Genomic DNA, 26,212 nt, shown 5'->3' on the forward strand with positions numbered 1-26,212 from the left:
AGGATTTCTCTGTACTGGTGATACTGGTGGTGATGGAGGATTTCTCTGTACTGGTGATACTGGTGGTGATGGAGGATTTCTCTATACTGGTGATACTGGTGGTGATGGAGGATTTCTCTATACTGGTGATACTGGTGGTGATGGAGGATTTCTCTGTACTGGTGATACTGGTGGTGATGGAGGATTTCTCTATACTGGTGATACTGGTGGTGATGGAGGATTTCTCTATACTGGTGATACTGGCGGCGATGGAGGATTTTCTGTACTGGTGATACTGGTGGTGATGGAGGATTTCTCTATACTGGTGATACTGGTGGTGATGGAGGATTTCTCTGTACTGGTGATACTGGTGGTGATGGAGGATTTCTCTGTACTGGTGATACTGGTGGTGATGGAGGATTTCTCTATACTGGTGATACTGGCGGCGATGGAGGATTTTCTGTACTGGTGATACTGGTGGTGATGGAGGATTTCTCTATACTGGTGATACTGGTGGTGATGGAGGATTTCTCTGTACTGGTGATACTGGTGGTGATGAAGGATTTTCTGTACTGGTGATACTGGTGGTGATGGAGGATTTCTCTATACTGGTGATACTGGTGGTGATGGAGGATTTCTCTATACTGGTGATACTGGTGGTGATGGAGGATTTCTCTATACTGGTGATACTGGCGGCGATGGAGGATTTCTCTGTACTTGTGATACTGGTGGTGATGGAGGATTTCTCTGTACTGGTGATACTGGTGGTGATGGAGGATTTCTCTATACTGGAGATACTGGTGGTGATGGAGGATTTCTCTATATTGGTGATACTGGTGGTGATGGAGGATTTTTCTGTACTGGTGATACTGGTGGTGATGGAGGATTTCTCTGTACTGGTGATACTGGTGGTGATGGAGGATTTCTCTATACTGGTGATACTGGTGGTGATGGAGGATTTCTCTATACTGGTGATACTGGTAGGTGATGGAGGATTTCTCTATACTGGTGATACTGGTGGTGATGGAGGATTTTTCTGTACTGGTGATACTGGTGGTGATGGAGGATTTTTCTGTACTGGTGATACTGGTGGTGATGGAGGATTCTCTATACTGGTGATACTGGTGGTGATGGAAGGATTTTCTGTACTGGTGATACTGGTGGTGATGGAAGGATTCTCTATACTGGTGATACTGGTGGTGATGGAGGATTTCTTCTGTACTGGTGATACTGGTGGTGATGGAGGATTCTCTATACTGGTGATACTGGTGGTGATGGAGGATTCTCTATACTGGTGATACTGGTGGTGATGGAGGATTTTTCTGTACTGGTGATACTGGTGGTGATGAAGGATTCTCTATACTGGTGATACTGGTGGTGATGGAGGATTTCTCTAGTACTGGTGATACTGGTGGTGATGGAGGATTCTCTGTACTGGTGATACTGGTGGTGATGGAGGATTCTCTATACTGGTGATACTGGTGGTGATGGAGGATTTTTCTGTACTGGTGATTACTGGTGGGTGATGGAGGATTCTCTATACTGGTGATACTGGTGGTGATGGGGAGGATTCTCTATACTGGTGATACTGGTGGAGGATTTCTCTATATTGGTGATACTGGTGGTGATGGAGGATTTTTCTGTACTGGTGATACTGGTGGTGATGGAGAATTTCTCTATACTGGTGATACTGGTGGTGATGGAGGATTTCTCTATACTGGTGATACTGGTAGTGATGGAGGATTTCTCTATACTGGTGATACTGGTGGTGATGGAGAATTTTTCTGTACTGGTGATACTGGTGGTGATGGAGGATTTTTCTGTACTGGTGATACTGGTGGTGATGGAGGATTCTCTATACTGGTGATACTGGTGGTGATGAAGGATTTCTCTGTACTGGTGATACTGGTGGTGATGGAGGATTTCTCTATATTGGTGATACTGGTGGTGATGAAGGATTCTCTATACTGGTGATACTGGTGGTGATGAAGGATTTCTCTGTACTGGTGATACTGGTGGTGATGGAGGATTTCTCTATATTGGTGATACTGGTGGTGATGAAGGATTCTCTATACTGGTGATACTGGTGGTGATGAAGGATTTCTCTGTACTGGTGATACTGGTGGTGATGGAGGATTTCTCTATACTGGTGATACTGGTGGCGATGAAGGATTCTCTATACTGGTGATACTGGTGGTGATGGAGGATTTCTCTGTACTGGTGATACTGGTGGTGATGGAGGATTTTTCTGTACTGGTGATACTGGTGGTGATGGAGGATTTTTCTGTACTGGTGATACTGGTGGTGATGGAGGATTTCTCTATATTGGTGATACTGGTGGTGATGGAGGATTTCTCTATACTGGTGATACTGGTGGTGATGGAGGATTTTTCTGTACTGGTGATACTGGTGGTGATGGAGGATTTCTCTATATTGGTGATACTGGTGGTGATGGAGGATTTTCTGTACTGGTGATACTGGTGGTGATGGAGGATTTTTCTGTACTGGTGATACTGGTGGTGATGGAGGATTCTCTATACTGGTGATACTGGTGGTGATGGAGGATTTCTCTATACTGGAGATACTGGTGGTGATGGAGGATTTCTCTATATTGGTGATACTGGTGGTGATGGAGGATTTTCTGTACTGGTGATACTGGTGGTGATGGAGGATTTTTCTGTACTGGTGATACTGGTGGTGATGGAGGATTCTCTATATTGGTGATACTGGTGGTGATGGAGGATTTCTCTATACTGGAGATACTGGTGGTGATGGAGGATTTCTCTATACTGGTGATACTGGTGGTGATGGAGGATTTCTCTATACTGGTGATACTGGTGGTGATGGAGGATTTTTCTGTACTGGTGATACTGGTGGTGATGGAGGATTTCTCTATATTGGTGATACTGGTGGTGATGGAGGATTTCTCTGTACTGGTGATACTGGCGGCGATGGAGGATTTCTCTGTACTGGTGATACTGGTGGTGATGGAGGATTTTTCTGTACTGGTGATACTGGTGGTGATGGAGGATTTCTCTATATTGGTGATACTGGTGGTGATGAAGGATTCTCTATACTGGTGATACTGGTGGTGATGGAGGATTCTCTATATTGGTGATACTGGTGGTGATGAAGGATTTTCTGTACTGGTGATACTGGTGGTGATGGAGGATTTCTCTGTACTGGTGATACTGGTGGTGATGGAGGATTTCTCTATACTGGTGATACTGGTGGTGATGGAGGATTTCTCTATACTGGTGATACTGGTGGTGATGGAGGATTTCTCTATATTGGTGATACTGGTGGTGATGGAGGATTTCTCTATATTGGTGATACTGGTGGTGATGAAGGATTCTCTATACTGGTGATACTGGTGGTGATGAAGGATTTCTCTATACTGGTGATACTGGTGGTGATGAAGGATTCTCTATACTGGTGATACTGGTGGTGATGGAGGATTTCTCTATACTGGTGATACTGGTGGTGATGGAGGATTTCTCTATATTGGTGATACTGGTGGTGATGAAGGATTCTCTATACTGGTGATACTGGTGGTGATGGAGGATTTCTCTATATTGGTGATACTGGTGGTGATGAAGGATTCTCTATACTGGTGATACTGGTGGTGATGGAGGATTTCTCTATACTGGTGATACTGGTGGTGATGGAGGATTTCTCTATATTGGTGATACTGGTGGTGATGAAGGATTCTCTATACTGGTGATACTGGTGGTGATGGAGGATTTCTCTATACTGGTGATACTGGTGGTGATGGAGGATTTCTCTATATTGGTGATACTGGTGGTGATGAAGGATTCTCTATACTGGTGATACTGGTGGTGATGGAGGATTTCTCTATACTGGTGATACTGGTGGTGATGGAGGATTTCTCTATATTGGTGATACTGGTGGTGATGAAGGATTCTCTATACTGGTGATACTGGTGGTGATGGAGGATTTCTCTATACTGGTGATACTGGTGGTGATGGAGGATTTCTCTATATTGGTGATACTGGTGGTGATGAAGGATTCTCTATACTGGTGATACTGGTGGTGATGGAGGATTTCTCTATACTGGTGATACTGGTGGTGATGGAGGATTTCTCTATACTGGTGATACTGGTGGTGATGGAGGATTTCTCTATATTGGTGATACTGGTGGTGATGAAGGATTCTCTATACTGGTGATACTGGTGGTGATGGAGGATTTCTCTATACTGGTGATACTGGTGGTGATGGAGGATTTCTCTATACTGGTGATACTGGTGGTGATGGAGGATTTCTCTATATTGGTGATACTGGTGGTGATGAAGGATTCTCTATACTGGTGATACTGGTGGTGATGGAGGATTTTTCTGTACTGGTGATACTGGTGGTGATGAAGGATTCTCTATACTGGTGATACTGGTGGTGATGAAGGATTTCTCTATACTGGTGATACTGGTGGTGATGAAGGATTCTCTATACTGGTGATACTGGTGGTGATGGAGGATTTCTCTATACTGGTGATACTGGTGGTGATGGAGGATTTCTCTATATTGGTGATACTGGTGGTGATGAAGGATTCTCTATACTGGTGATACTGGTGGTGATGGAGGATTTCTCTATATTGGTGATACTGGTGGTGATGAAGGATTCTCTATACTGGTGATACTGGTGGTGATGGAGGATTTCTCTATACTGGTGATACTGGTGGTGATGGAGGATTTCTCTATACTGGTGATACTGGTGGTGATGGAGGATTTCTCTATACTGGTGATACTGGTGGTGATGGAGGATTTCTCTATACTGGTGATACTGGTGGTGATGGAGGATTTCTCTATATTGGTGATACTGGTGGTGATGAAGGATTCTCTATACTGGTGATACTGGTGGTGATGGAGGATTTCTCTATACTGGTGGTGATGGAGGATTTCTCTATACTGGTGATACTGGTGGTGATGGAGGATTTCTCTATATTGGTGATACTGGTGGTGATGAAGGATTCTCTATACTGGTGATACTGGTGGTGATGGAGGATTTCTCTATATTGGTGATACTGGTGGTGATGGAGGATTTCTCTATACTGGTGATACTGGTGGTGATGGAGGATTTCTCTATATTGGTGATACTGGTGGTGATGAAGGATTCTCTATACTGGTGATACTGGTGGTGATGGAGGATTTTTCTGTACTGGTGATACTGGTGGTGATGGAGGATTTCTCTATACTGGTGATACTGGTGGTGATGGAGGATTTCTCTATATTGGTGATACTGGTGGTGATGAAGGATTCTCTATACTGGTGATACTGGTGGTGATGAAGGATTCTCTATACTGGTGATACTGGTGGTGATGAAGGATTCTCTATACTGGTGATACTGGTGGTGATGGAGGATTTCTCTGTACTGGTGATACTGGTGGTGATGGAGGATTTTTCTGTACTGGTGATACTGGTGGTGATGGAGGATTTCTCTATACTGGTGATACTGGTGGTGATGGAGGATTTTTCTGTACTGGTGATACTGGTGGTGATGGAGGATTTCTCTATACTGGTGATACTGGTGGTGATGGAGGATTTCTCTGTACTGGTGATACTGGTGGTGATGGAGGATTTCTCTATACTGGTGATACTGGTGGTGATGGAGGATTTCTCTATATTGGTGATACTGGTGGTGATGAAGGATTCTCTATACTGGTGATACTGGTGGTGATGGAGGATTTCTCTATACTGGTGATACTGGTGGTGATGAAGGATTTCTCTATATTGGTGATACTGGTGGTGATGGAGGATTTCTCTATATTGGTGATACTGGTGGTGATGAAGGATTCTCTATACTGGTGATACTGGTGGTGATGGAGGATTTCTCTATACTGGTGATACTGGTGGTGATGAAGGATTTCTCTATACTGGTGATACTGGTGGTGATGGAGGATTTCTCTATACTGGTGATACTGGTGGTGATGGAGGATTTCTCTATACTGGTGATACTGGTGGTGATGGAGGATTTCTCTGTATTGGTGATACTGGTGGTGATGAAGGATTCTCTATACTGGTGATACTGGTGGTGATGGAGGATTTCTCTATACTGGTGATACTGGTGGTGATGGAGGATTTCTCTATATTGGTGATACTGGTGGTGATGGAGGATTTCTCTATACTGGTGATACTGGTGGTGATGAAGGATTTTCTGTACTGGTGATACTGGTGGTGATGGAGGATTTCTCTATATTGGTGATACTGGTGGTGATGAAGGATTCTCTATACTGGTGATACTGGTGGTGATGGAGGATTTTTCTGTACTGGTGATACTGGTGGTGATGGAGGATTTCTCTGTACTGGTGGCATCTGAGCTCCACTTTCTACTGGTAAGACTGTTATCACAAATCCGTTGATCTGGATTTTCTGTCCCCTCCAGAACCAGCGAACTCCATTGGTGCAGACCCGCGAAGTGAGACCTGCCCCGAAGTTCAGTAGAAAGATGTTTCAGGCGGTGTCCAACGTGAGCACATCTGGGGACCCCAAAGCTTCACTGCACAGTTACACGCAGGCCTATGGAACCATCAGTAAATCAGCGCTGCAGAATCTGCCGCTGCCGAGTGACTCGAGACCATGAATGAACTGGCCACAGCATCTGGGGCCACGTACGGGCCTGTGCGGTGCAGGGTCTTCCACATCAGCAGCTGTATAAGTGCCTTCTCCCATAGAGCGATGGACGCTGGCATTCTCTCAGAACTATGTGCCTTGTACATGATCCATCCCGGGGGGAAACGGACCATCGGGGAGGTCCAGGTGGGCCCAGACCCAGCGGGGAGGTCCAGTTGAGGCACGGACCCAGCGGGGAGGTCCGGGTGAGGCACGGACCCATCGGGGAGGTCCAGGTGAGGCACGAATGCCCCTCACAGCTCCTGTTTTCTACTGATAATAGAGGTGATTATTTATTGCGTCTTGTGTGGTTGGATTCTCTGGGACTGGGAGGAAACTTCTGTAAGGTAGGAAACGTCTGCGAATCTCACACAGTGTAGCCAAAAGTATGTACCTCCCAGGTGCACCTCCAAGGGCTTCTCTATCCACAGACATTAATATGGAGAAAAGTATGTTCCCCACAAACCAACCTCCAGGGGGGCTACGCTGTCCTCATCTACATCCATAGACATTAATATGGAGAAAGTATGTGACCCCCACATCCTCCTCCGGGGGCTTCTCTGTGCTCATCTACATCCATAGATATTAATATGGAGAAAGTATGTGCCCCCCACATCCACCTTCGGGGGCTTATGCGTTCTCCATCTACATCAGGGGTGCACAACATTTTTTGGTGCAAGAGCCAAATTGCCATATTGAAACCAGTCCAAAGGGCACAAAAAATGTAAAAGGGTACTTACATGAATATATCACCAGAATGAAGGTTTGAGTATTTGAAGATGATTCCGAGAGTTTGTGCTCCAAAAAAAATTAGTGTGAACATGCATCTTAGGCTCAGCTGGTGCAATGGATCCTCTAAGGTCCGGGTGCTCACACTGGCCTCAGGAGTTGGTGAAGCAGGCGAGTCTCGTGGGATCCGGCAGCAAAGGTATTGGAGACCAGAGGCAGACAGGAGATAGGGAATGTTTAGCAGAGATATTGGAGGTTGCAGGAGACCGACAACAGGTGGCAAAGATCTTGGAGGTCGAAGGTGGTCAGGAGACCAGGACTAGGTACCAGAGGTCCTGGAGACCATAGGCGGTCAGGAGACCAGGAACACTTAGCAGGGGTCCTGGAGCCTGCAGGTGGACAGGTCTGTGGAACACTTGAAAGTCTTAATACCAAGACACGTGTGTGTCTTAGTGAGCCTTATATAGGTTAAGGCAGATGATCATATGGGATCACACAGGGCCATCTGCAAAGGCCGACGTGGAGCACAACAGAGTTCAGTGGACCGAGGTGAGAGGAGTAAAGCCCAGATCCAGGACAGGTGCGTAATAGTACCCTCCCCCCTTTTAGGACCCCTCCCTGATGAGTTTGTAATGGAAGAAAGCAGATGCTTAGCATGACATTTTCTGAGCAACTTTGGAGCATTTAAGTCCTTTATTTGGCTCCCATGATCTCTCGTGAGGATCATATCCCTTTCAGTAAATCAGGTAGAGGAGATAACCGGGAACCTTGTTACCGTCCAGAATTTGGTTTATCGCATATTCTGTAGCAGGAGCAGGGACAGATCGTTTGAGAGAACCTATTGGGGACTAGAGGACGTCGAAGAAAGACACAAAAGGCATTAGAGATTCTCAGAGAAGGTCCTGTAAGACGGAAGGGCACTGGGTTTATTTGCTCAATAATTTGGAATGGGCCAATAAACTTGGGTGCAAGTTTTTTGCATTTGAGTGCATTGAATCTTCAATCTGATGTTTTTAGTGGAAGACCACACCTGATCTCTGGGGGCGATGTTGGGGACAGTCAGCGATGTCTGTCAGTACTCGTCTTAGCTTGTACTTCAGTCCAGATGTTATGGATGTCCTGATAGACGCCGTTCACAGCAGGTCATAGGCTTTTAGCTGGAATAGGCAGAGGGAGGCCAGGTTCCAGATCAAACATGAAACCAATGGAGATCTCCCAGAAGACTCGAAGCAGAATTGTTAAAAGTGAACTCAGCCCAAGGAAGCTGGTCTGCCTCGTTATCTTGGTGAGAATTGGAGAAGGTCCGTCAATACTGTTCCATGGACTGATTAATTCTTTCAGGCTGTACATTACTTTGAGGGTGATAGGCCGACTAGAAGTCCAGAGAAATGATTAAGTTCTTGCAGAGCCCTCTCCAGTGCCTGGAAACACATTGCACTCCACGGTCAGAGAATATACGAGTGGCCATGGAACTAGAACATTTCTCTAGAAAATGCAGAGCCACCTGTGGAGTGCATGAAAGACCAGGTAAAGGTACAGAGCTACACTGCTCAAAAAAATAAAGGCGAACACTCAAACAACAAAATCTAACTCCAAGTAAATCAAACTTCTGTGAAATCAAACCGTCCACTTAGGAAGCAACAACACTGCTGACAATCAATGTCACATGCTGTTGTGCAAATGGAATAGACAAGAGATAAAAATTATTGTCAGTTATCAAGATTCCTCAATAAAGGAGTGGTTCTGCAGGTGGGGACCACAGACCACATCTCCGTACCAATGCTTTGTGGCCAGGGCTGGTTCTAGGCAAAGTTTAAAATGGGGCCCCAAATGCTAACATATTGCACATCACACAGAAGCATTTCTGCTGTATTTACATGCGCTGATCTCAGGCCGCTAAACGAGTGTGATCGACAATACTGAAGTCGTTCAACGCTTGTTTCCCGGCCTCTTTACACCGTCTGAGAAAGAATGAAGGGGACAGAACGATTACTAATAGATCACTAACAGATCACCATACAGTATCATGTTATCAGCAGCACATCTACAGTTTACACCGGCAATGTGCTGCTGAGAACAAGAATTTTTGTTCCGACAAAAACAATCTGAATATGCAGCATTTTACTTGTTTAGTATAATACACCCCATAGTCCTCCATATATTATAATGTGCACCACAGTCCTCCATATAGTATAATGCACTCCTCAGTCCTCCATATAGTATAATGCACTCCTCAGTCCTCCATATAGTATAATACACTCCCTACAGTCCTTCATATATTAAAATACACTGCTCAGTCCTCCACATAGTATAATACACGCCTCATAGTGCTCCATATAGTATAATGCACCACCATAGTCAGCCATGTAGTACAATTCACTTCCCATAGTATAATGCACCCCATAGTTCTTCATATAGTATGTATTCCCCACAGTCCTCGATACAGTATGATGCAGACAATATATAGTATAATGCAGCCACCGCAGAGTATAATGCAGCCACCCCACAGAGTATAATTTTTCCCCCCATAGAATATAATGCAGCCCCCTCATAGTATAATGTAGCCCCCCTCATAGAGTATGATGCAATCACCCCTCATAGAATATAAATATAATACAGCCCCCCATAGAATATAATGTAGCCCCGAATAGAATATAATACAGCCCACCTCCCCATAGAATATAATGTAGCCCCATCAAAGAGTATGATGCAATCATCCCTCATAAAATCTAATACAGTCCCCCATAGAATATAATACAGCCCACCTCCCCATAATATATAATGCAGCCCCCCATAGTATATAACACAGCCTCCCCCATAGAATATAATTAACCCACAATAGTATATAACACAGCCACATAGTAAATAACACAGCCTCCCCCATAGAATATAATATACCCCACAATAGTATATAACACAGCCACATAGTAAATAACACGGCCTCCCCCATAAAATATATACCCCCATAGTATATAGCACAGCCCACGTAGTAGATAACACAACCCACGTAGTAGATAACACAGCCCACATAGTATATAGCTCAGCCATGTAGCATATAACACAGCCCACATAGTAGTATATAACACAGCCCACACACATAGTAGTATATAACACAGCCCACACATAGTAGTATATAACACAGCCCACATAGTAGTATATAACACAGCCCACACACTTAGTAGTATATAACACAGCCCACATAGTATATAGCACAGCAACGTAGTATATAGCTTAGCCCACATAGTAGTATATAACAGCCCACGTAGTATATAGCACAGCCCACATAGTATATAACACAGCCCACGTAGTAGTATACAGCACAGCCCACATAGTATACAGCACTAATACCAAGACACAGGTAGTGAGCCACCCCACAGAGTATAATGTAACCCCCCATAGAATATAATACAGCCCCCCTCATAGTATAATGTAGCCCCCTCATAGAGTATGATGCAATCACCTCATAGTAACATAGTTAGTAAGGCCGAAAAAAGACATTTGTCCATCCAGTTCAGCCTATATTCCATCATAATAAATACCCAGATCTACGTCCTTCTACAGAACCTAATAATTGTATGATACAATATTGTTCTGCTCCAGGAAGACATCCAGGCCTCTCTTGAACCCCTCGACTGAGTTCGCCATCACCACCTCCTCAGGCAAGCAATTCCAGATTCTCACTGCCCTAACAGTAAAGAATCCTCTTCTATGTTGGTGGAAAAACCTTCTCTCCTCCAGACGCAAAGAATGCCCCCTTGTGCCCGTCACCTTCCTTGGTATAAACAGATCCTCAGCGAGATATTTGTATTGTCCCCTTATATACTTATACATGGTTATTAGATCGCCCCTCAGTCGTCTTTTTTCTAGACTAAATAATCCTAATTTCGCTAATCTATCTGGGTATTGTAGTTCTACCATCCCCTTTATTAATTTTGTTGCCCTCCTTTGTACTCTCTCTAGTTCCATTATATCCTTCCTGAGCACCGGTGCCCAAAACTGGACACAGTACTCCATGTGCGGTCTAACTAGGGATTTGTACAGAGGCAGTATAATGCTCTCATCATGTGTATCCAGACCTCTTTTAATGCACCCCATGATCCTGTTTGCCTTGGCAGTTGCTGCCTGGCACTGGCTGCTCCAGGTAAGTTTATCATTAACTAGGATCCCCAAGTCCTTCTCCCTGTCAGATTTACCCAGTGGTTTCCCGTTCAGTGTGTAATGGTGATATTGATTCCCTCTTCCCATGTGTATAACCTTACATTTATCATTGTTAAACCTCATCTGCCACCTTTCAGCCCAAGTTTCCAACTTATCCAGATCCATCTGTAGCAGAATACTATCTTCTCTTGTATTAACTGCTTTACATAGTTTTGTATCATCTGCAAATATCGATATTTTACTGTGTAAACCTTCTACCAGATCATTAATGAATATGTTGAAGAGAACAGGTCCCAATACTGACCCCTGCGGTACCCCACTGGTCACAGCGACCCAGTTAGAGACTATACCATTTATAACCACCATCTGCTTTCTATCACTAAGCCAGTTACTAACCCATTTACACACATTTTCCCCCAGACCAAGCATTCTCATTTTGTGTACCAACCTCTTGTGCGGCACGGTATCAAACGCTTTGGAAAAATCGAGATATACCACGTCCAATGACTCACCGTGGTCCAGTCTATAGCTTACCTCTTCATAAAAACTGATTAGATTGGTTTGACAGGAGCGATTTCTCATAAACCCATGCTGATATGGAGTTAAACAGTTATTCTCATTGAGATAATCCAGAATAACATCCCTCAGAAACCCTTCAAATATTTTACCAACAATAGAGGTTAGACTTACTGGCCTATAATTTCCAGGTTCACTTTTAGAGCCCTTTTTGAATATTGGCACCACATTTGCTATGCGCCAGTCCTGCGGAACAGACCCCGTCGCTATAGAGTCCCTAAAAATAAGAAATAATGGTTTATCTATTACATTACTTAGTTCTCTTAGTACTCGTGGGTGTATGCCATCCGGACCCGGAGATTTATCTATTTTAATCTTATTTAGCCGGTTTCGCACCTCTTCTTGGGTTAGATTGGTGACCCTTAATATAGGGTTTTCATTGTTTCTTGGGATTTCACCTAGCATTTCATTTTCCACCGTGAATACCGTGGAGAAGAAGGTGTTTAATATGTTAGCTTTTTCCTCGTCATCTACAACCATTCTTTCCTCACTATTTTTTAAGGGGCCTACATTTTCAGTTTTTATTCTTTTACTATTGATATAGTTGAAGAACAGTTTGGGATTAGTTTTACTCTCCTTAGCAATGTGCTTCTCTGTTTCCTTTTTGGCAGCTTTAATTAGTTTTTTAGATAAAGTATTTTTCTCCCTATAGTTTTTTAGAGCTTCAATGGTGCCATCCTGCTTTAGTAGTGCAAATGCTTTCTTTTTACTGTTAATTGCCTGTCTTACTTCTTTGTTTAGCCACATTGGGTTTTTCCTATTTCTAGTCCTTTTATTCCCACAAGGTATAAACCGCTTACACTGCCTATTTAGGATGTTCTTAAACATTTCCCATTTATTATCTGTATTCTCATTTCTGAGGATATTGTCCCAGTCTACCAGATTAAGGGCATCTCTAAGCTGGTCAAACTTTGCCTTCCTAAAGTTCAATGTTTTTGTGACTCCCTGACAAGTCTCCCTAGTGAAAGACAGGTGAAACTGTACAATATTGTGGTCGCTATTTCCTAGATGCCCGACCACCTGCAGATTTGTTATTCTGTCAGGTCTATTAGATAGTATTAGGTCTAAAAGTGCTGCTCCTCTGGTTGGATTCTGCACCAATTGTGAAAGATAATTTTTCTTGGTTATTAGCAGAAACCTGTTGCCTTTATGGGTTTCACAGGTTTCTGTTTCCCAGTTAATATCCGTGTAGTTAAAGTCCCCCATAACCAGGACCTCATTATGGGTTGCAGCTTCATCTATCTGCTTTAGAAGTAGACTTTCCATGCTTTCTGTTATATTTGGGGGTTTGTAACAGACCCCAATGAGAATTTTGTTACCATTTTTCCCTCCATGAATTTCAACCCATATGGACTCGACATCCTCATTCCCTTCGCTAATATCCTCCCTTAAAGTGGACTTTAGACAAGACTTTACATAGAGACAAACCCCTCCTCCTCTCCGATTTTTACGATCCTTTCTAAACAGACTGTAACCCTGTAAGTTAACTGCCCAGTCATAGCTTTCATCTAACCATGTCTCGGTTATTCCCACTATGTCAAAGTTACCTGTAGATATTTCTGCTTCTAGTTCTTCCATCTTGTTTGTCAGGCTTCTGGCGTTTGCGAGCATGCAGTTTAGAGGATTTTGTTTTGTTCCAATCTCCTCACTGTGGATTGTTTTAGAAATGTTCTTACCTCCCTTCTGAGTATGTTTTCCTGGGTCGTCTTTGTTCGAGTCTAATGTTTTTCTTCCCGTCCCCTCTTCTTCTAGTTTAACGCCCTCCTGATGAGTGTAGCGAGTCTTCTGGCGAATGTGTGTTTCCCAGGTTTGTTGAGGTGTAGTCCGTCTCTGGCGAGGAGTCCATCATACCAGTAATTCACACCGTGGTCCAGGAATCCAAATCCTTGTTGTCTGCACCATCGTCTTAGCCAGTTGTTTGCATCAAGGATCCTGTTCCATCTCCTGGTGCCATGCCCGTCTACTGGAAGGATAGAAGAAAAAACTACCTGTGCATCCAGTTCCTTTACTTTCTTCCCCAACTCTTCAAAGTCCTTGCAGATTGTCGGTAGGTCCTTCCTTGCCGTGTCATTGGTGCCAACATGTATCAGAAGAAATGGGTGGACGTCCTTGGAGCTGAAGAGCTTTGGTATCCTATCGGTCACATCCTTGATCATCGCACCTGGAAGGCAGCATACTTCTCTTGCAGTCATAGAATATAAATAAAATACAGCCCCCCATAGAATATAATGTAGCCCCCCATAGTATATAACACCACCTCCCCCATAGAATATAATGTACCCCCAAAGTATAAAACAGCCACATAGTATATAACACAGACTCCCCCCATAGAATATAATATACCCCCCATAGTATATAGCACAGCCCACGTAGTAGATAACACAACCCACGTAGTAGATAACACAGCCCACATACTATATAATACAGCCCACCTAGTAGTATATAACACAGCCCACGTAGTAGTATATAACACAGCCCACATAGTAGTACATAGCACGGCCCACATAGTTGTATATAGCACAGCCCACATAGCAGTATATAACAGCCCACGTAGTATACAGCACATCCCATAGTATACAGCACAGCCCACATAGTAGTATATAACACAGCTCACGTAGCAGTATATAACACAGCCGACATAGTAGTATACAGCACAGCCCACATAATAGTATACAGCACAGCCCACATAGTAGTATATAACAGCCTATGTAGTATATAGCACAGCCCACATAGTAGTATACAGCACAGCCCACGTAGTATACAGCACAGCCCACATAGTAGTATATAACACAGCCCACATAGTAGTATACAGCACAGCCCACATAGTAGTATATAACAGCCCACGTAGTATATAGCACAGCCCACGTAGTAGTATATAACAGCCCAAATAGTATATAGCACAGCCCACATAGTAGTATACAGCACAGCCTACATAGTATATAGAACAGTCCACATAGTATATAGCACAGCCCACATAGTAGTATGTAACACAGCCCACATAGTAGTATATAGCACAGCCCACATAGTAGTATATAGCACAGCCCACATAGTATATAACAGCCCACATAGTATATAGCACAGCCCATGAAGTATACAGCACAGCCCACGTAGTATACAGCACATCCCACATAGTATACAGCACAGCCCACATAGTAGTATACAGCACAGCCCACATAGTTGTATACAGCACAGCCCACATTGTAGTATACAGCACAGCCCATATAGTACTATACAACAAAGCCCACATGGTAGTATATAACAGCCCACATAGTATATAGCACAGTCCACGCAGTAGTATATAGCACAGCCCACGTAGCAGTACATAGCACAGCCCACGTAGCAGTATATAGCACAGCCCACATAGTAGTTTGTGACGGGGTGTACGGCAGAGCAAGAAGGGACAACAGGCCGAGGGATGATTCAGATTTATTATCAAGAACGCTGGAACAACACATGCAGGTAGATCTACAGAGTCCACAATTAGTCCAATGGAACAGGTTCGGGGGCACCTCCCGATAATCCTTGTGCCAGGTAACAAAGCAATAGTCCACAATTAGTCCAAGGGATCCCAAAACAATCTCACGAACGACGAGATATGTCCTCAGCTCAAGTCTCGCCCCGTTCGCTTCCACAGTCCTAGATGGGCGTGGGGTCTTGCCTCAGCTAAGAATCCCAACTCCTTCTCCTTCAAGGATCAACTCACATCTGATCTCAAAATAAGAATGGATTGTCTGAGCTCCTGGGATCCGCCCATGAAGGGGGGTAGGGGTCACACCTTCTATTCAATGGTTGGGTCCACCAGAAGATTCTAGACTGGTGGGCTCCCCTTAATCTATGTAGTATGTACATTTGACTAGCCACCTGCTGTGAGGAAGAATGGCTATTCCTCCACTAGTGATGTTGACAAAGCTTAATTACATTAGAGCTGAGGGCTGCAAGTATTGGGGGAAGGAGACATATTGTTACAGGTGAACTCCCAGCCAAGAAAATACATAAATTACAGCTAATAGAAACCAGAGAACAGTTACATACATCAAATGGCATATTATTCAAATACAGGACAGGATAAAAGTACATATCATGACATAGTACATAACAGCTCACGTAGTACATGGCACAGCCCACATCGTAGTATACAGCACAGCCCACATAGTAGTATACAGCACAGCCCACATAGTAGTATACAGCACAGCCCACATAGTAGTATACAGCACAGCCCACATAGTTGTATACAGCACAGCCCACATAGTAGTATACAGCACAGCCCACATAGTAGTATACAGCACAGCCCACATAGTAGTATACAGCACAGCCCACATAGTTGTATACAGCACAGCCCACATAGTAGTATACAGCACAGCCCATATAGTACTATATAACAAAGCCCACATAGTAGTATATAACAGCCCACATAGTAGTATATAGCACAGCCCATGCAGTAGTATATAGCACAGCCCACGTAGCAGTACATAGCAGAGCCCACGTAGCAGTATATAGCACAGCTCACATAGTAGTATATAGCACAGCCCACATAGTAGTACATAACAGCTCACGTAGTACATGGTACAGCCCACGTATTATACAGCACACCCAAATAGTATTATACAGCACAGCCCACATAGTAGTATACAGCACAGCCCACATAGTAGTATATAACACAGCCCACATAGTAGTATATAACAGCCCACGTAGTATATAACGGCCCACGTATTATACAGCATAGCCCACATAGTATTATACAGCACAGCCCACATAGTAGTATACAGCACAGCCCACATAGTAGGAAATAAAACAGCCCACGTAGTACATAGCACATCCAATGAAGTATACAGCACAGCACACATAGTAGTATACAGCACAGCCCACATAGTAGTATATAACACAGCCCACGTAGTAGTATATAACACAGCCCACATTGTATATAGCACAGCCCACATAGTAGTACACAGCACAGCCCACGTAGTAGTATATAACACAGCCCACATAGTATATAGCACATCCAATGAAGTATACAGCACACATAGTAGTATATAACACAGCCCACATAGTAGTATATAACAGCCCACATAGTAGTATATAGCACAGCCCACACAGCAGTACATAGCACATCCCACAAAGAAGTATATAGCACAGCTCACATAGTAGTATATAGCACAGCCCACATAGTACATAACAGCCCACGTAGTATATAGCACAGTCCATGTAGTATTATACAGCACAGCCCACATAGTATTATACAGCACAGCCCACATACTACTTATAACACAGCCCACGTAGTAGTATATAACACAGCCCACATAGTAGTATACAGCACAGTCCACATACTAGTATATAACACAGCCCACATAGTAGTATACAGCACAGCCCACATACTACTCATAACAGCCCACATAGTAGTATATAACACAGCCCACATAGTAGTATATAACACAGCCCACATAGTAGTATATAGCACAGCCCACACAGCAGTACATAGCACATCCCACAAAGAAGTATATAGCACAGCTCACATAGTAGTATATAGCACAGCCCACATAGTACATAACAGCCCACGTAGTATATAGCACAGTCCATGTAGTATTATACAGCACAGCCCACATAGTATTATACAGCACAGCCCACATACTACTTATAACACAGCCCACGTAGTAGTATATAACACAGCCCACATAGTAGTATACAGCACAGTCCACATACTAGTATATAACACAGCCCACATAGTAGTATACAGCACAGCCCACATACTACTCATAACAGCCCACATAGTAGTATATAACACAGCCCACATAGTAGTATATAGCACAGCCCACATAGTAGTATATAGCACAGCCCACATAGTAGTATATAACAGCCCACATAGTAGTATATAGCATAGCCCACATAGTAGTATACAGCACAGCCTACATAGTATATAGCACAGCCCATGTAACATAGTAACATAGTAACATAGTTAGTAAGGCCGAAAAAAGACATTTGTCCATCCAGTTCAGCCTATATTCCATCATAATAAATACCCAGATCTACGTCCTTCTACAGAACCTAATAATTGTATGATACAATATTGTTCTGCTCCAGGAAGACATCCAGGCCTCTCTTGAACCCCTCGACTGAGTTCGCCATCACCACCTCCTCAGGCAAGCAATTCCAGATTCTCACTGCCCTAACAGTAAAGAATCCTCTTCTATGTTGGTGGAAAAACCTTCTCTCCTCCAGACGCAAAGAATGCCCCCTTGTGCCCGTCACCTTCCTTGGTATAAACAGATCCTCAGCGAGATATTTGTATTGTCCCCTTATATACTTATACATGGTTATTAGATCACCCCTCAGTCGTCTTTTTTCTAGACTAAATAATCCTAATTTCGCTAATCTATCTGGGTATTGTAGTTCTCCCATCCCCTTTATTAATTTTGTTGCCCTCCTTTGTACTCTCTCTAGTTCCATTATATCCTTCCTGAGCACCGGTGCCCAAAACTGGACACAGTACTCCATGTGCGGTCTAACTAGGGATTTGTACAGAGGCAGTATAATGCTCTCATCATGTGTATCCAGACCTCTTTTAATGCACCCCATGATCCTGTTTGCCTTGGCAGCTGCTGCCTGGCACTGGCTGCTCCAGGTAAGTTTATCATTAACTAGGATCCCCAAGTCCTTCTCCCTGTCAGATTTACCCAGTGGTTTCCCGTTCAGTGTGTAATGGTGATATTGATTCCCTCTTCCCATGTGTATAACCTTACATTTATCATTGTTAAACCTCATCTGCCACCTTTCAGCCCAAGTTTCCAACTTATCCAGATCCATCTGTAGCAGAATACTATCTTCTCTTGTATTAACTGCTTTACATAGTTTTGTATCATCTGCAAATATCGATATTTTACTGTGTAAACCTTCTACCAGATCATTAATGAATATGTTGAAGAGAACAGGTCCCAATACTGACCCCTGCGGTATCCCACTAGTCACAGCGACCCAGTTAGAGACTATACCATTTATAACCACCCTCTGCTTTCTATCACTAAGCCAGTTACTAACCCATTTACACACATTTTCCCCCAGACCAAGCATTCTCATTTTGTGTACCAACCTCTTGTGCGGCACGGTATCAAACGCTTTGGAAAAATCGAGATATACCACGTCCAATGACTCACCGTGGTCCAGTCTATAGCTTACCTCTTCATAAAAACTGATTAGATTGGTTTGACAGGAGCGATTTCTCATAAACCCATGCTGATATGGAGTTAAACAGTTATTCTCATTGAGATAATCCAGAATAACATCCCTCAGAAACCCTTCAAATATTTTACCAACAATAGAGGTTAGACTTACTGGCCTATAATTTCCAGGTTCACTTTTAGAGCCCTTTTTGAATATTGGCACCACATTTGCTATGCGCCAGTCCTGCGGAACAGACCCTGTCGCTATAGAGTCCCTAAAAATAAGAAATAATGGTTTATCTATTACATTACTTAGTTCTCTTAGTACTCGTGGGTGTATGCCATCCGGACCCGGAGATTTATCTATTTTAATCTTATTTAGCCGGTTTCGCACCTCTTCTTGGGTTAGATTGGTGACCCTTAATATAGGGTTTTCATTGTTTCTTGGGATTTCACCTAGCATTTCATTTTCCACCGTGAATACCGTGGAGAAGAAGTAGTAGTATACAGCACAGCCCACATAGTAGTATATAACACAGCCCACATAGTAGTAACACAGCCCACATAGTATATAGCACAGCCCACATAGTAGTATATAACATCCCACATAGTATATAGCACAGCCCATGAAGTATACAGCACAGCCCACGTAGTAGTATACAGCACATCCCACATAGTATACAGCACAGCCCACATAGTAACATATAACACAGCCCACATAGTAGTATATAACAGCCCACATAGTAGTATATAACAGCCCACGTAGTATATAACAGCCCAGATAGTATATAGCACAGCCCACATAGTAGTATATAACAGCCCACATAGTATACAGCACAGCACACGTAGTAGTATACAGCACATCCCACATAGTATACAGCACAGCCCGCGTAGTAGTATACAGCGCACGTAGTATATAACACAGCCCAAATGGTAGTATACAGCACAGCCCACATAGTAGTATATAACAGCCCACATAGTAGTATATAGCACAGCTGACGCAGTAGTATATAGCTAAACCCACGTAGCAGTACATAGCACATCACAACACAGCCCACATAGTAGTAACACAGCCCACATAGTATATAGCACAGCCCACATAGTAGTATATAACAGCCCACATAGTATATAGCACAGCCCATGAAGTATACATCACAGCCCACATAGTATACAGCACAGCCCACATAGTAACATATAACACAGCCCACATAGTAGTATATAGCACAGCCCACATAGTACATAACAGCCCACATAGTATATAGCACAGCCCATGTAGTATTATACAGCACAGCCCACATAGTAGTATACAGCACAGCCCACATAGTAGTATATAACACAGCCCACGTAGAAGTATATAACACAGCCCACATAGTAGTATATAACACAGCCAACGTAGTAGTATATAACACAGCCCACGTAGTAGTATATAACACAGCCCACGTAGTAGTATATAACACAGCCCACGTAGTAGTATATCACACAGCCCACATGGTAGTATATAACACAGCCCACATAGTAGTATATAACACAGCCCACATAGTATACAGCACAGCCCATAGTAGTATATAACACAGCCCACGTAGTATATAACACAGCCCAGATAGTAGTATATAGCACAGCCCACATAGTAGTATATAACAGCCCACATAGTATACAGCACAGCACACGTAGTAGTATACAGCACATCCCACATAGTATACAGCACAGCCCGCGTAGTAGTATACAGGGCACGTAGTAGTATATAACACAGCCCAAATAGTAGTATAGTAACATAGTTAGTAAGGCCGAAAAAAGACATTTGTCCATCCAGTTCAGCCTATATTCCATCATAATAAATACCCAGATCTACGTCCTTCTACAGAACCTAATAATTGTATGATACAATATTGTTCTGCTCCAGGAAGACATCCAGGCCTCTCTTGAACCCCTCGACTGAGTTCGCCATCACCACCTCCTCAGGCAAGCAATTCCAGATTCTCACTGCCCTAACAGTAAAGAATCCTCTTCTATGTTGGTGGAAAAACCTTCTCTCCTCCAGACGCAAAGAATGCCCCCTTGTGCCCGTCACCTTCCTTGGTATAAACAGATCCTCAGCGAGATATTTGTATTGTCCCCTTATATACTTATACATGGTTATTAGATCGCCCCTCAGTCGTCTTTTTTCTAGACTAAATAATCCTAATTTCGCTAATCTATCTGGGTATTGTAGTTCTCCCATCCCCTTTATTAATTTTGTTGCCCTCCTTTGTACTCTCTCTAGTTCCATTATATCCTTCCTGAGCACCGGTGCCCAAAACTGGACACAGTACTCCATGTGCGGTCTAACTAGGGATTTGTACAGAGGCAGTATAATGCTCTCATCATGTGTATCCAGACCTCTTTTAATGCACCCCATGATCCTGTTTGCCTTGGCAGCTGCTGCCTGGCACTGGCTGCTCCAGGTAAGTTTATCATTAACTAGGATCCCCAAGTCCTTCTCCCTGTCAGATTTACCCAGTGGTTTCCCGTTCAGTGTGTAATGGTGATATTGATTCCCTCTTCCCATGTGTATAACCTTACATTTATCATTGTTAAACCTCATCTGCCACCTTTCAGCCCAAGTTTCCAACTTATCCAGATCCATCTGTAGCAGAATACTATCTTCTCTTGTATTAACTGCTTTACATAGTTTTGTATCATCTGCAAATATCGATATTTTACTGTGTAAACCTTCTACCAGATCATTAATGAATATGTTGAAGAGAACAGGTCCCAATACTGACCCCTGCGGTACCCCACTGGTCACAGCGACCCAGTTAGAGACTATACCATTTATAACCACCCTCTGCTTTCTATCACTAAGCCAGTTACTAACCCATTTACACACATTTTCCCCCAGACCAAGCATTCTCATTTTGTGTACCAACCTCTTGTGCGGCACGGTATCAAACGCTTTGGAAAAATCGAGATATACCACGTCCAATGACTCACCGTGGTCCAGTCTATAGCTTACCTCTTCATAAAAACTGATTAGATTGGTTTGACAGGAGCGATTTCTCATAAACCCATGCTGATATGGAGTTAAACAGTTATTCTCATTGAGATAATCCAGAATAACATCCCTCAGAAACCCTTCAAATATTTTACCAACAATAGAGGTTAGACTTACTGGCCTATAATTTCCAGGTTCACTTTTAGAGCCCTTTTTGAATATTGGCACCACATTTGTATACAGCACAGCCAACATAGCAGTATACAGCACAGCCCACATAGTAGTATATAACACAGCCCATGTAGTAGTATATAACACAACCCACATAGTAGTACATAGCACAGCCCACGTAGTATATAGCACAGCCCATGTAGTATACAGCAGACCCCACACAGTAATATACAGCAAAGCCCACATAGTAGTATATAGCACAGCCCACACAGTAGTATATAGGACAGCCCACATAGTAGTATATAACAGCCCACATGGTATATAGCACAACCCATGTAGTAGTATACAGCACAACCCACACAGTAGTATACAGCACTGTCCACATAGTAGTTGTTATGTGTTTCGGAACCCCACAGCACCCAGAATATGTTGAGTTATATGTATGTATAATAAATTACATGTGAGATGCATCAGCCCACAGGCTGCACTCCTGGGCACAGGGGACAAGATATCCCCCTTCTGTCCACCCCCACCTTTGTAATTCCCACAGTAAATATCGGCAGGCTCCGGCCACCTGCGGCTATTGTAATGTATGTCTGGCCTGCTGCTTTTCTATTGGCCTGCCCTCTGTAACTGTGATATATTCTGGGTCCTGTGAATAAAGTGTTGTCAGACTGGAAATATATGGAGAACCAGTGAGATTTTATATACGCCCATGTAACCAAGCAGTTCCAGCCAGCGTCCTTCATTCAGACTCTAGCCAAAGCAAAGTGGACCGCCAAAAGTTCCGCGGACTTATAAAACGAGTAACCGATACCCACGCTGAATGGGCCTGTAAATTACGGCGGTCACTGCTACAGTGGGTACAAGGGAGCCAAGCAACCACTAAGGAGGACGTCCTCCAGCTGGTCTTGTTAGAACGATTCTTTAACCCCTTAGCGACCGCCGATACGCCTTTTAACGGCGGCCGCTAAGGGTACTTAAACCACAGCGCCGTTAATTAACGGCGCTGTGGAAAAAGTCCATAGCGCCCCCCAGAGGCCGATTTTCTCCGGGGTAGCCGAGACCCCAGAGAACATGATTCGGGGGTTTTTTAACCCACCCCGCATTTGCGATCGCCGGTAATTAACCGTTTACCGGCGATCGCAAAAAAAAAAAAAAAAAAGCGATCTCTTTTTAATTTCTCTGTCCTCCGATGTGATCGCACATCGGAGGACAGAGAAAAGGGGTCCCAGGTGGCCCCCCAATACTCACCTAGCTCCCCCGATGCTCCTCGTGTCTCCCGGTGGGCGCCGCCATCTTCAAAATGGCGGGCGCATGCGCAGTGCGCCCTCCGGCCGGAACCGGGAGAATCTTTGGGGTCTCGGCTGCCGGGGGTAGCCGAGACCCCAAAGAGCACGATCGGGGTCGGTATTACCGACCCCTGTTTTGCGATCGCCGGTAATTAACTGTTTACCGGCGACCGCAAAAAAAAAAAAAGTAAAGTGTAATTCTCTGTCCTCTGATGTGATCGCACATCAGAGGACAGAGAAATAGGGGGATTCGGGGACCCTAGCATACTCACCTAGGTCCCTGGATCCTCTTGCTGCTCCTCCTGGCCGCCGGCAGCAGAACATGGCGGACGCATGCCCAGTGCGCCCGCCATCTGTCTCCATCTGCCGGCCGGCAGGAGAACAGCAGTTGGGGCTAAAATTAGGGGTAGGGTTAGGGTTAGGGGTAGGGTTAGGTTAGGGTTAGGTTAGGGGTAGGGTTAGGTTAGGGGTAGGGTTAGGGGTAGGGTTAGGTTAGGGTTAGGTTAGGGTTAGGGGTAGGGTTAGGTTAGGGGTAGGGTTAGGTTAGGGTTAGGTTAGGTTAGGGGTAGGGTTAGGTTAGGGGTAGGGCTAGGGTTGGGGCTAAATTTAGGGTTAGGGTTGGGGCTAAACTTAGGGTTAGGCTTCTTTCACACTTACGTCGGTACGGGGCCGTCGCAATGCGTCGGCCCGACATACCGACGCACGTTGTGAAAATTGTGCACAACGTGGGCAGCAGCTGTAGTTTTTCAACACATCCGCTGCCCAATCTATATCCTGGGGAGGAGGGGGCGGAGTTACGGCCACGCATGCGCGGTCAGAAATGGCGGATGCGACGTACAAAAAAACGTTTCATTGAACGTTTTTTTGTGCCGACGCTCCGCCAAAACACAACTGATCCAGTGCACGACGGACGCGACGTGTGGCCATCCGTCACGATCCGTCGGCAATACAAGTCTATGGGCAAAAAACGCATCCTGCGGGCACATTTGCAGGATCCGTTTCTTGTCCAAAACGACGGATTGCGACGTGAATGCCAAACGACGCAAGTGTGAAAGTAGCCCTAGGGCTAGGGTTAGGGTTGGGGCTAAAGTTAGGGCTAGGGTTGGGGCTAAAGTTAGGGTTAGAGCTGGGATTAGGGTTAGGGTTTGGATTAGGGTTCGTATTAGGGTTAGGGTTGGCATTAGGGTTACGCTTGGGATTAGGGTTAGGTTTGGGATTAGGGTTAAGGTTAGGGTTGTGATTAGGGGTGTATTGGGATTAGGGTTAGGTTTGAGGTTAGGGTTGAGATTAGGATAGGGGTGTGTTGGATTTAGGGTTTTGATTAGGGTTATGGTTAGGGTTGACATTAGGGTTGTTTTGGGGTAAGGGTTGTGATTATGGTTAAGGTTAGTGATTAGGATTATGGATGAGGTTGGGATTAGGGTTAGGGGTGTGTTGGGGTTAGGGTTGGAGCTAGAATTGGGGGGTTTCCACTGTTTAGGTACATCAGGGGGTCTCCAAACACGACAGCCAATTTTGCGCTCAAAAAGTCAAATGGTGCTCCCTCCCTTCTGAGCTCTGCCGTGCGCCCAAACAGTGGGTTACCCCCACATATGGGGCATCAGCGTACTCGGGATAAATTGGACAACAACTTCTGGGGTCCAATTTCTCTTGTTACCCTTGTGAAAATAAAAACTTGGGGGCTACAAAATCTTTTTTGTGAAAAAAAAAATATTTTTTATTTTCACGACTCTGCATTCTAAACTTCTGTGAAGCACTTGGACATTCAAAGTTCTCACCACACATCTAGATAAGTTCCTTGGGGGGTCTAGTTTCCAAAATGGGGTCACTTGTGGGGGGTTACTACAGTTTAGGTACATCAGGGGCTCTGCAATCGCAACATAATGCCCACAGACCATTCTATCAAAGTCTGCATTCCAAAAAGGCGCTCCTTCCCTTCCGAGCTCTGCCGTGCGCCCAAACAGTGGTTTACCGCCACATATGGCGCATCAGCGTACTCGGGATAAATTGGACAACAACTATTGCAGTCCAATTTCTCCTGTTACCCTTGTGAAAATAAAAACTTGGGGGCTACAATATCTTTTTTGTGGAAAAAAAAATATTTTTTATTTTCACGACTCTGCATTCTAAACTTCTGTGAAGCACTTGGGCATTCAAAGTTCTCACCACACATCTAGATAAGTTCCTTGGGGGGTCTAGTTTCCAAAATGGGGTCACTTGTGGAGGGTTTCTACTGGTTAGGTACATCAGGGGCTCTGCAAACGCAACATAATACCCGCAGACCATTCTATCAAAGTCTGCATTCCAAAACGGCGCTCCTTCCTTCCGAGCTCTGCCGTGCGCCCAAACAGTGGTTTACCCCCACATATGGGGTACCAGCATACTCAGGACAAATTGGACAACAACTTTTGGAGTCCAGTTTCTCTTGTTACCCTTGTGAAAATAAAAATTTGGTGGCTAAAATATCTTTTTTGTGGAAAAAAAAAATATTTTTTATTTTCACGGCTCTGCATTATAAACTTCTGTGAAGCACTTGGGCATTCAAAGTTCTCACCACACATC

General features: G+C 44.1%; 1 protein-coding gene across 2 annotated transcripts in view; it reads left to right on the plus strand.

Annotated features, from left to right (window-relative positions):
- The window catches only part of MAPK15 (mitogen-activated protein kinase 15), a 163,968-nt gene extending 156,591 nt beyond the window's left edge, over positions 1-7,377 (plus strand). Inside the window, exon 15 of one of the 2 annotated variants that reach the window (XM_069732105.1) lies at positions 6,376-7,377. In XM_069732105.1, coding sequence (XP_069588206.1) covers positions 6,376-6,573 — 198 coding nt within the window. In that variant the 3' untranslated portion in view covers positions 6,574-7,377. The remainder of the gene's footprint in view (positions 1-6,375) is intronic. The other variant, XM_069732106.1, reaches the window with a different exon arrangement.
- Positions 7,378-26,212: the final 18,835 nt, after the last annotated feature.

This window comes from Ranitomeya imitator, chromosome 6 (assembly GCF_032444005.1).
Source record: "Ranitomeya imitator isolate aRanImi1 chromosome 6, aRanImi1.pri, whole genome shotgun sequence".
In the NCBI taxonomy this organism is placed as follows: Eukaryota; Metazoa; Chordata; class Amphibia; order Anura; family Dendrobatidae; genus Ranitomeya; species Ranitomeya imitator.